The following is a 12,394-nucleotide window of genomic DNA, read 5'->3' as shown; positions in this document are numbered from 1 at the left end:
CAATTCTCGTTCGCCTCGTACGCAAACGGTAACGAGGGAGACGGAAGCGCTACTCTTGACGACAATATCTCAAAGGAATAAAAAAGATTAGCAATGCTTACAATACCTACAAGAGCGCTCTAATTTATTAGCTCTCCGACCCCAAAAAGGGGAGGGAAACCTCAAGAACAGCTTACACTTATTTCAACCGCTTTGTGCAACGCAAACTTCGGCAATATGAGTGTTCCGTTCAGGTTCTGTCAAGAGAGTATATACTGTATATATATATATATATATATATATATATATATATATATATATATATATATATATATATATATATAATGTGTGTGTATACAAATATATATATATATATATATATATATATATATATATATATATATATATATATATATATATATATATATATATATATATATATATATATATATATATATATATTTTATAAAAATGTGTGTGTGTGAAAATCACAGGTTACTTACAATCGATATTATATATGATAACAGCAACCACGGATAAGTGAGTCCAGGGTGAACAATGCTGACAACCTGAGATACCTGACGAGAGAACCATAAAGGAAATAAAGTATGGTATATTTCTTTCGGGTCATATATTGACGCAAGACGGATGGCAAATGTTACTGTACATGAACAACGGATAGGGCAGTAGCAACAATATACATGGGTAACGAGGTCACTGAATTTTCACTTTCCACCAACAAATCGCCTTTGATGATCGTCCCAGAACACGTAATAAAACCAACGAAGTTCATGAGATGTCTACCGTACTGATTTTATTTTTAATTCATATCAAGATCAAGGCAAACGATAATCATTTCTCTCCAACAACTTCATTCCTTGTTCTTCGAATCAAAATGGGCTATGAAAATGTTCAAGAGAAACAGCACCAAATATTGGTTCAATTAAAAGAATATAAAACGGGTCCCTCTCTCTCGCAGGTTTCAACAACTTTTGCAGACTTATACAAAGGTGAAAAATTACAACTGGACGAGACATCTGTAAAATGAACATGAAAAGACAGACACTCAGGAATGAAAGCACTCGTAACATGACAATGACTTTACTCACTCTAAGGTTTATTTCGCGAGAGACGTGGTATGGCAATCTTTAGCCAAGTTCCCAGCGTAGCCTCTTTGATTGTTATTCATCAAATTTTCACTATAACAAGACTTAGTGAACCATGGTCAGAATAATAACTGCGGTCACAGGGTAACACCTGGCCACATCCGTTTGGAAGGGTTGAGAAAATGTAATCTCTGACAGCATGACGTCTGCCTTACCGTGCTAATGTGAAGAAAAGAATAAAAATAGACATGACAGAGTCTACAGATTTAAATTTCGCAGTACCTCCCGTTGAAGAATTACCTACTCTTAATTATTCAGTTCCACGAAGTAGCCGACAAATACACTCATGCACAGCAACATATAAATTCACACGGACACTTGAACTCCCAGAAGAGACACTTTTTTCCGGAGCTTGATATTGCAATAAAATTCTCATTTTATAACCGATAAGAATGAGAACTGATTCATCAAAGGCACGTTTAAAACGTATTCAAAAGTAGTTTTTGTATTTTGCAATAAATTCTCATTTTATATAATACATAAGAATGAGAACTGACTCATCAAGGGCACTGTTTAAAATCTATTTAGGAGCAGTATTTTTTATTTTAAAAACTTTACTTATATATATATATATATATATATATATATATAATTTATAATGTATGTATGTATGTATGTATGTATACGAGCGATCCTGATGTGTCAAATTTATAATATACTGTGTATATATATATATATATATATATATATATATATATATATATATATATATATATATATATATATATATATATATGTATGTATGTATAACAGTGATCCTGATGTGTCAAATTTATAATATATATATATATATATATATATATATATATATATATATATATATATATATATATATATATATATATATATATCAGACCACTCACAAAAAAGTGAGGCACTACATAAACACATACACAAAGTATATATATATCATTCCGTGGCCGCGAGCTTAACCCCGGAGGGCAAAGGAAGGTCCAGGCCCATTACCTGTCATTAGACAAGGAGCATGTCATGCCTCATAAAGGGTTCACTAACATTTTACCGGCTTCTTTGTTGTTTCCTCTCTGCACACCGAAAAGGAAAATGACCCCTGTCACATCCGCTCCCGCTGCAATTTTCACTAACAGGCAGAACAACTCCTAATTACTATTTCAAGCTTGTGAGTGCAATCGTGATTTCGATTGCACGCGTAATGAGGCAGTTGAATAACAACGCTTATAACTGTCAAGTGAAACGAAGGGTCATGAATAACAAACAGTGGGGCAGGTTCTCTCATTTATTCATTTGGTCGTTTATTTATTTGTTAATTTATCTGTTTTTTCTGACGGCTGGTCTCCTCTTTCTGTGCGTCCTATTACTTTCTGTTGCTTCTTGCGAATGAACACCAAATTCTTTGGAAGCTTGAATTTCAAGTCAATGGCCCCTTTGGTGGGTTTGTTCCATATGAATAGAGTTCATTTCCTGAATAATAATAATAATAATAATAATAATAATAATAATAATAATAATAATAATAATAATAATAATAATAATACGACAATTCTATCCATTTCCCTGTCTTTTAATTTCTCCCAATTGCGACGAAAGCATTTTAAAATGTTAAGTTTGAGGTTACTTAATTTGAAGTGAAGGGATACGTTCAGTGTCTATTAACAAATAATTCGTGTCGATATTTTCAAGTTTTCAAATAATGAGGATTAAGTATTTCCCAGCTATTTTCAAATAATGAGGTTCATGAAAATACTTTTAGTAGGAAAGAATTCCTCTTTAAATTTTGCTTTGGATGGCGTTTACGTTAGGAAACTTTAGATTGAGAGAGAGAGAGAGAGAGAGAGAGAGAGAGAGAGAGAGAGAGAGAGAGAGAGAGAGAGAGTTATGCTCAGATGTGAAAATATGAATGTTTAAAATTATTTTATTTTAAAGATGCTTAAAATAACGTTTTCAAGAAATATTCCGTCCTATTTTTTTTAAAGATTATTTCTAGGAAAGTTTATTCCAAGAAATGGTTACTTTTTTTTCTAGAAAAGTTTATTCCAAGAAACGGTTACTTTTTATTTTTTCCTAAGAAAGGGGTTTCAAGTATTTTCCAAATATCACAAACAACCTTACGGTCACGTTCAGCAAATTTTAACGAAAAACGTTCCATACAATAAGTTTACTTAAAGAAAAAGCTACGATTAAAAACGCGTTACCTCGATGTGATAATTTTTACTTAAAAAACAATCTGCCTCTATGTTTCTGTGCCACAAGCCGGTTACGTTGAGCAATTTCTATTACAAAAAAAAAAGTTTACGATTTTTTAAAACAAAATGTTACGTTCGGCCGCTTCCTGGAAGGTTCCCACGGGTGACGAAGAGCTTTAATGTAGCCTTAACGATAAAAGTACCGCTAGGTAAGAGAGTAGCACCAGACTTGGCGGCGGCCACTTGGGACACGAACACACGACACACACACACACACACACACACACACACGGTTGCTTCATACAGCGCATACACATAATCAGTACTAATAACCTATTTTCTTAATGTGAATAGTTTGAAACTCCAATATTACATATTTACTTTACATGATGATTTCAACATTCTCTTGGGCCATCCTATTATTTTAACGACACAAAGTCGAGGTTTTAATTTTGTAAAAGGTTAACCTAATAATAACGAACGGTGCAATTTGCAATCAAAAACGAGAGATGTCAGTTCAACCTGGATTCTACCAAAACAAAAATAACCATTCTCTCCTCAAACATGAAAATATACAGCTCTTGTATAAAATACATCACCCAGCAAAGTGGATTTTCTCCGCTGGTCTCCCAGAAAGCAATTCTCCGCCCGAAACAAACCCAGAGACCGACAAGCGGGAAACAAACAAACAAACGCTGCCGGTACAGGTTTGTTTGGCTGGGTCAGGCCAGTCCTGTGCTGGTTCCCTCCACTCGTGCCATCGAGAGATCTTCCCTTTTTCCACCAGACCAAATGAGCCACTCCGACGAAAACGTTTAAAGCAGCGAAAAAACAGCAACTTCCCCGAGTGCAGCAATTCGCTGCTTTTAAAAAGAGAGAGGGCTCGTCGTCGAATCTCGGCTAGGAGGAGAGATTTCGGTGGGAAAAGCTGAAAAGCAATCGGACGAATCCCTCCCTAATCAACACACACAGACTGGTCCGTTCTCTAATCCGTGTGACCTTCAGCCAACCAGGGCTGCCAACTGTTGCCAAGCTCCGACGACATTTTACTTCTGTTGAAGGAATAGTCTCGTCCAAAACGCTTCCTATCTCCCTCGGACCTTCTTTCATAATCGAACGTGAAATGTAGTTTTAGAGAATGGAGGTTCTATGCTAATTTGGCATACCTCGATATCACCATACTAGATATGTGTAATGAATAATGAATGTCTATGTTCATATAATACTGTATTTATATTATAATGACAGACGTATCTTGTAAAAACTGACCAGTTGATTATATATATAAATATATATATATATATATATATATATATATATATATATATATATATATATATATATATATATATATATATATATATATATATATATATATAAATTTTACTTGTTAATCATTATAAACACGTTCGTCGACGAAGGAAGTTTGCGCATGTCTCCCGATAGGCTTCTTTTGACGGATATAATGATTCTAAAAATTATTAAATACCTTAACTAATTTCACAGTTTTCACGGTCCAGTACGTTATAATTCGTTTTCTTTTTGGTGACGAAAATGTAGCCATCGCTCACCATTAATTAACCTTTAACAATAGTGTATATAGTGTAAGTGTTATTATAAATTTCATCTAATATATACATGTACACACATTATATAATTTATATATATATACATATAATTTCTACCCTTTTTATAGCTAACCTTTTGGTGTTTTTATGGGCTCGTTTTAATAGGTGGAATTCTGTTTTAACAAAATATTTTGAAGTCATATATATATATATATATATATATATATATATATATATATATATATATATATATATATTTGTTAACAGCTATAAAAACAGGGTGCAGTAAGGCAGGAAATGACCACCACAACAAAAATTAAGGGAGAACAGGAAGGGCACTGTACTTCGGGTATTATCTCTATAACCTTTTTCAAACAACTGTTCCAATGGCGTAGACATGTATTTCGCATGCGTCCGCGTGTACGTACCACGTATACAGCACATTTATTTATTCGTAATTCAGACACGAGAGTTAAAAGAATTACGAATGTAAATGGAATGAGGGCATAAGGATAAGTCAGGCACCACCTCTGCTTGCTTAAACGGTTCGTCGTTTGTTTTCTTTTTGTTGAAGTCTGGACTAGAAAACGCTTTCGGTTGCCATGCCAATTGGCGCTCTTAGACGCAGAAGCCTGCAAACTATGTCAGTCAAAAACTGCAAACCATTCCATAGGGTACCCATTTTCCAGGCTCTCAGAAAACATTACCAAAGTACCCCCTGATCGAGCAGGGCTGTTTACAGATGCATTATCTTACGTTCATAGTTACTTGCTGAGTTGTATGATATTAAAAAAAAATAAGCATTTCTGTTATTTTAGGCTTCTCAAAACGCAAGAATAAAACCTCATTCCTAGAAGAAACGGATAAGAAGATATTGGGATAAGATAGTGAGAGAGTACACGGGAGAGGGAAACAGGGGGGGTTAAAGGAGAGGGGGAGAGCTTTCACCGATGAAAATGCGACACGTAGATAACGGGATTGGTGGATTAACCTGGCCAATGGTTGGGGAGGAGGAGGAGGAGGAGGGGGGGGCGGAGGAGGTAGTGGTTGTTCACTCAAGTCGTCGGGGGGCAGGAAGAGGTAGAGATGGGAGAGGCCCCTCCTAAAAAAATAAATTATCGACTGCCAATGATCATGCAAAATTAATTAAGAATTACCTACGATAATACACCATAAAAGGCTATTTTAAAGAATAACAGAAATAACTACAAAATACAGAGCCGATTACAATTACGCCACGCATAGACACATCACCTAGAAGAATACCAAATGACAGATTACCTACCGATGACTGATTGATTACAACGATTCAATATATGGCTCATCTAAACAGGCCGGTATTATAATCAGAACATCAAAAATCCCGTATGATGAACGAGTGCGCTATCGTCACGAATTAACCCTGAAATTCTTCTGTAATGTGCCAAGGGTTCATTCAAGTAATTTCAACACCTCCAGAAATAGGAAAAACTTTAGAGAAGAAACGTTAAGTATGAAAATTTTACTAAAATACCTGACGGCTATAAAATACTTTCATACCTAAAATCAGAGGATATTTAGTATTCTTGATTATTAGAATGGATTTAGTTTTAATTAACGATTAAATACTATGGGCATCTGCAATTACCTATCAAGATTAATTACTACTGATAACTTGATGTACCACAGAAATGAGGGATTCCACAGACCTCCGTTCTAATAAATAGATTCTGTACTGAAAATGAGATACAATTCGAGAATGAAGCACAAGATGTCATCATTCACCCAATTAACTCTTAATTTTTCTTAAAATGCACATTCAAAATATTGTCCACCAGTGACATATAAACGACCTTACTAATAGCAAAGAAATGGTTTCCACCGAGGAAAAATGATCCCCCCTCCCACACACACACACAGGTGGAATATCGAACAGCAATCATAATGAGATGTTGCGTCTATACCGTAGAAGCGGGATAATACTGAACCCAGGGACTGCATCTACTCGGTGTAAGATGAAATCGATTCAAATGCACCCACAACCCGGAATTGGGTTACAAGATGAAAGATGCAGTCGGTGCCACACGGTCACCCTCCCTGGCATTAAGTGCCAATAGGTTGTCCATACTGGAGCAAATTCTAAGTCATCCATATTCGTTCAGGCGTGTTCCCTGAACAACTGCGCGGTTCCCATAAATGAGAGATGGTCGGCTTCATGAAACATCTCGGAAAACGCGTCCGTGGAACGATTTAATGAGACTCGTTTTGTCCTAACTTGACAAGAATATAGTCCTCACTTGTCTATACTTAAATTAAATATTGGGATATACAAAAATTAAGAATCCAAAAATCTTTACACGAATGGAGGGCTCAGACGACGCAATGAGGAATAATGTAAGAAACAAATGCAGATCGTGGACACATGCATTTTGTTCAATAGGTGAATCGACGTATAAAATGCATCTCAGGCGCTTTAATTAATCCAAAGAAATCTTTTGCCCTGCACTTTTGCGACACAGTGGATATATCAATGTTAATTTCATTGATATATCCACTGAAGAACGATGACATAACACTTGATATGTCAAAATTCATCGTATTTTTCTAAGGATTAGGCATAATTTAAATGTAAAATTTACTGCAAAGAATAAAAATGAATTTAGATATGACGGTAATGTCGAAGCCATATAAATATTAAAATATGCCCTCCTGTATATAAACATTTCCGTGAATACGATCCTTACAACATAAGAAAATACTTACGCAATTCTAACGCTTAGAGAGCGAGAGACCAATGAAATGAAGCAATCGGGTCCTATAAACAAACGAACATCTAAACATAAGAAAATATCGAGTCCACCTGAGTTCTACGTACTGGTCAATGTTTAATGGCGAAAGTACCAACGAATTAGCGAGCAAGAGCTTGCAAGTAAGTACATTCGCTAGCAAATACTCGACCCCGGCTATCCCCCAATCTCATCCTCAATACCCACCCCCTCCCCAAGAAAAAAAGCTGTACCATCGGGTACATCTGTACAGTATATACAGCCGTGACGTTGAGAGAAGCCAAAAGGATAATGGAAAATAGGAAAACGGAAGAATGATACAAATGCACCACACAAGTGAACCTGACTACATAACTTTGTTCTGAAGTACAAGACAGCAAAGCCAAGTACAGACGAACGCATCCACAGGTGGTGGGAGGCAGGTTGGGTCAGGGATACCAACAGAACCAATGGGGTGAGCAGTGGCCGGGGGCAAGGTGCCTTCAGGGTCTTTGCTTACCACCCACTGTGTTTGTCCTTTGAACATACCTCTCTCTCTCTCTCTCTCTCTCTCTCTCTCTCTCTTCTTAAACGTTCCTGAATTATTACAGCAACTATTACCCCTTAGTTCTTACGATTTATACAGAGGTTGGCCGTGTAACATGTATTTGTGTTTGCAAGATGTATTTCTCTCTCTCTCTCTCTCTCTCTCTCTGGAGTACAACTACGTCCTGTCTTTTCATCTAATTGATGTTTTTATCTCTCTCTCTCTCTCTCTCTCTCTCTCTCTCTCTCTCTCTCTCTCTCTCTCTCGTGTTTAGTCCAACACTATATATATTTATATATATATATATATATATATATATATATATATATATATATATATATATATATATATATATATATATATATATATATATATAAATAATATATGAAGATATATATATATATATAATGTTTATATACATATTAATGTCGATTTCCCTACGGCCTGGGAACAACTTACACCCAACAGAATTAAAATTCATAAGGGCATCTGATCCGGCCAGGATTCGAACTTGGACTTTGGCTGATGAGCTTATCAATTGTAATTCCCCGTGAGTGCAAGTTATTTAATTTAATTAAGTGATACCTGTGACTTACAATCTCCCTAAGAAGTTCGAATTACTTTCCTCAGTTATACAGTAAGTGTTGCTTTCGTGCTCACAAAGTTAAAAAAAAAAAAAAAAAAAAACTCACTTCTGCCTACCTAGGGCATAAAGTTAGTTAAATATGCGTCACTATTTTAGTGTCGAGTACATTCACCTACATACACAGCATATAAATACAATAATAGTGCAGGAAAACGTTACGACGTAATTCCATCAAGTTTAAAGATACGAACTGACTGTACTCTTTCAGCAAATGTAATTTGTGTGTGTCCAAGACTCAATCTAATTCGATTTTGCACCGAATACTTATTATTTCCCAATCGCGTCTTTGCTGTATTTCCAAGGCGGCCGGTTACACTTAGCTTGCGTTTAATAGAGTTGATGTAATACCAGCGGGAGACCTTGTCTCGATGTTGTGGGTTACCTGGCGTGCTTGCAAGTGTCAACATGCACGCGCACGCGCACACAAAACACATACCTGCATACACTCCACTTGCCCCGCGTTACCACCCTATCTCATGACACCCTGTGCTTGCTTTCTCACACTGTCTGAAGTTGTTTTTTCCATACCGGTCCATATGTATAGAACTTGTATGTATGTATGTATGTATGTATTGTATATATACATATGTATATACATACATACATATGTATATATATACTACAGTACATACATACATATATATATATATATATTATATATATATATATATATATATATATATATATATATATATATATATATATATATATATATACATACATACATATATATATATATATATATATATATATATATATATATATATATATATATATATATATATATATATATATATATAATCAGTGATGTGTTTCTTACCTGCAATAGCAAAATGTGCAAACTGATAATATTTCTTACATGACGGCTAATACTCCCAAACTTTCCCGAATAAAATTACTGTCTTTGTCAAGATTAAAAAAAAAAAAAAAAAACGAACATCTCTATTTTAATAAAAGACAACGAAAATGACTTAGCCTTCAACTCGTACATAACGAGAAAAGGAAACACAAGGAAATCGCAGATGAAAGTCCCATATTTTATAAAGACGTAAATACAATGACACAAACTGCCATTCCTGAACACGGGTCCCTATCAGCTGTCTTATCACAGATAATAAATCAGAAAAGTCATTACCCTTTCACTCTGCAACCTTGTGCCCGTCCGTACCGAGAGAGAGAGAGAGAGAGAGAGAGAGAGAGAGAGAGAGAGAGAGAGAGAGACTGCTTGAAGATCGGTTCCACCTTTCCAGGTGTTGACTTCAATGTTAATATTTACGTACAACTACCTGTGACACTGCATCTGGGGGTGTACTGGCTAGACTTAAATACATGAGACACAGCGAGGTACACAATTCCCTAGGTTACCAGAGCCCAGGAGTGCAAAATGATGCAGAGCCCAGGAGTGCAAAAGGATGCAGAGCCCAGGAGTGCAAAATGATGCAGAGCCAAGGAGTGCAAAATGATGAAGTTCAAGCAGCGTAGACTGAGGTACAGAGCATCTGACAAGAGGCCTGAGATAGCCATAGAACGGTAGGGCAGTTTTTCGTTTTGATTTGGAACCACCAGCCCCCTCTGAGTTTTGTAAAAATATAGATTTAAAAGCGTTCATGCCTACGCTGAATGCTACTTCACTTCAACGCCTTCATTCTAGCACAGAAGAGAATGGAATGGAATCTAGAATTTAGGCCAAAGGCCAAGCACTGGGACCTATGAGGTCATTAAGCGCTGAAAGGGAAATTTGAGAGTAGAAAAGCCTGAAAGGTGCAACAGGAGGAAAACCTCGCAGTTGCACTAAGAAACAAGTGTTAGGAGATGGTGGATAGCAAGATGGAAGAGAGAATATGAACGGAGGTACAGTAAAAAGAATGAAAGGGGGTTGCAGCTAGGGGCCTAAGGGACGCTGCAAAGAACCTTAAGTAGTGCCTACCGTGCACCGCGTGAAGATCGAGCTCAAGTTATCAGGTTTTTGTGGAATTGCGTGTAACGTCCTCCAGCCTACCTACAGTACTTAGCCATACCTAGCTGGGTTAGCACCATACTGAAGAGCAATAATCTAAGAGTGGTCAAATCGAAACCACCGCTGGTGCTCGCATCATGTTAATGTCTCTTTTTGCTATGCGGAGACCACGTTCAGTCGTTGGATATAACGAATCCCAAGAGAGAAAGAATGTTTGATTTCTATTCGATGTCCTGTAATTGATGCATCGAAAAATTTGAATCAATCTAATCTAGTAGTTGTTCTAAATATATATCAACTTAAGTTCCTTAGCAGACTGAAAAGACCTAGATTCTATGGCTTACTAACTAAATAAACAACCAGTAAAAGATCAACATGCAAAAGCAACGTTTTACAGCAGTAGCTTAATCACTTGGAAAAAGACACGGCAAATTCAACAGATTCCACAGAAGGTGCATGCAGTCAACAAATCCAAACGCACACGAACACATCATTAAAAATAACACAATTATTTCCACCTCTAAAATCTTACCTCCTGCAAAGTTGCAAATACATAAAAAACAACAACAGTGTGTCTTTAATGGCCAGGTCATTCCATATGCCTTCACTGAAATCTGACTGTAAATGTGCTTCCGTAGTTGTTTCGTGCGATTGTATGTGTAGCATTTTGTTTATCATGACAGGTTTGCTGAGCAAAAGCAAGTTTAACTCTACAACTTGTGAAAATTTGTTAGTGCTTCCAAACAAAAACCTGTCCTCACTTCAAGACTGAACTCTAGATAGTTAGAGCCATTCAAAATCAAAGGGAATTAGCTTCTATCACGCCACCCGGGTGGATAAGCGAGGAAGAGGAAGTCATCAAAATTCACCCCAATTCCCCACCAGCAGGAGACACACAAACGGACGTACTAACGCCGAACAGGCAAGCTCGAGGACGGTCGGTGGAGCAAGGGGAACGAAAACAAGGGACTCGAAACAACCACACAACTCAGGTCATCGTCAAAAACCAAACAGAAAAAGAAAACAACCACGGCCACAAACGGAACACCTCCTCCTACCATTTCTGGTCCTCTTCCTACACAACAGAACTTCCTGGTCGTCATCGCTATTAGGCTTGCAAGAGACACACCTGGGTGCCACACACACACCTGTGGTGACACGGAGAGAAAAATTCTCACAGGTCTTTGTCTGGCTGAAGAGCATAACAATGACTATGCTAGGAGCGGTATCATACGTATCATCATCATCATCACGGAGGCTCTTCTCTTTTCAAATACCTTTCCTGGCTTCCGCTCACTACCCTAACAGTACTCCAACTTGACTGAGATAGAACAGAGCCTGTCCCCCTGATGAATGGCAAGGATATATAATCACTACAAAAATATGTACACTTGTCCATCATTCATATGTCATTTTTGGACAAAAATAGGACTGCTCCTTTATTATTTACTGTTGATTAAAGACTAACTATCCATTTTGTTGTCAACTCTCTCTCTCTCCTTCTACACACACAAAAATATATGTACATATATATATATATCTACTCTCTATATATATATATATATGTATATATATATATATATATTAGGTATGTTGTCTGAAGACTAGTGCACCACATCTGCGTA

General features: G+C 36.6%; 1 protein-coding gene across 8 annotated transcripts in view; it reads right to left on the bottom strand.

The window, feature by feature from the left end:
• Window positions 1-12,394, bottom strand: part of yki (Transcriptional coactivator yki) — a 240,933-nt gene that overhangs the window by 42,355 nt on the left and 186,184 nt on the right. For 4 of the 8 annotated variants that reach the window (XM_067132384.1, XM_067132383.1, XM_067132380.1 and 1 more), the window contains exon 3: window positions 11,828-11,917. The exons of the other annotated variants lie outside the window; for them this stretch is intronic. In XM_067132384.1, the coding sequence (XP_066988485.1) occupies window positions 11,828-11,917 (90 nt within the window). The remainder of the gene's footprint in view (window positions 1-11,827; window positions 11,918-12,394) is intronic. 8 annotated transcript variants of the gene reach the window in all.

This window comes from Macrobrachium rosenbergii, chromosome 31, assembly GCF_040412425.1.
Source record: "Macrobrachium rosenbergii isolate ZJJX-2024 chromosome 31, ASM4041242v1, whole genome shotgun sequence".
NCBI classification, from domain to species: Eukaryota; Metazoa; Arthropoda; class Malacostraca; order Decapoda; family Palaemonidae; genus Macrobrachium; species Macrobrachium rosenbergii.
This window is presented reverse-complemented; position numbering and strand designations above follow the sequence as displayed.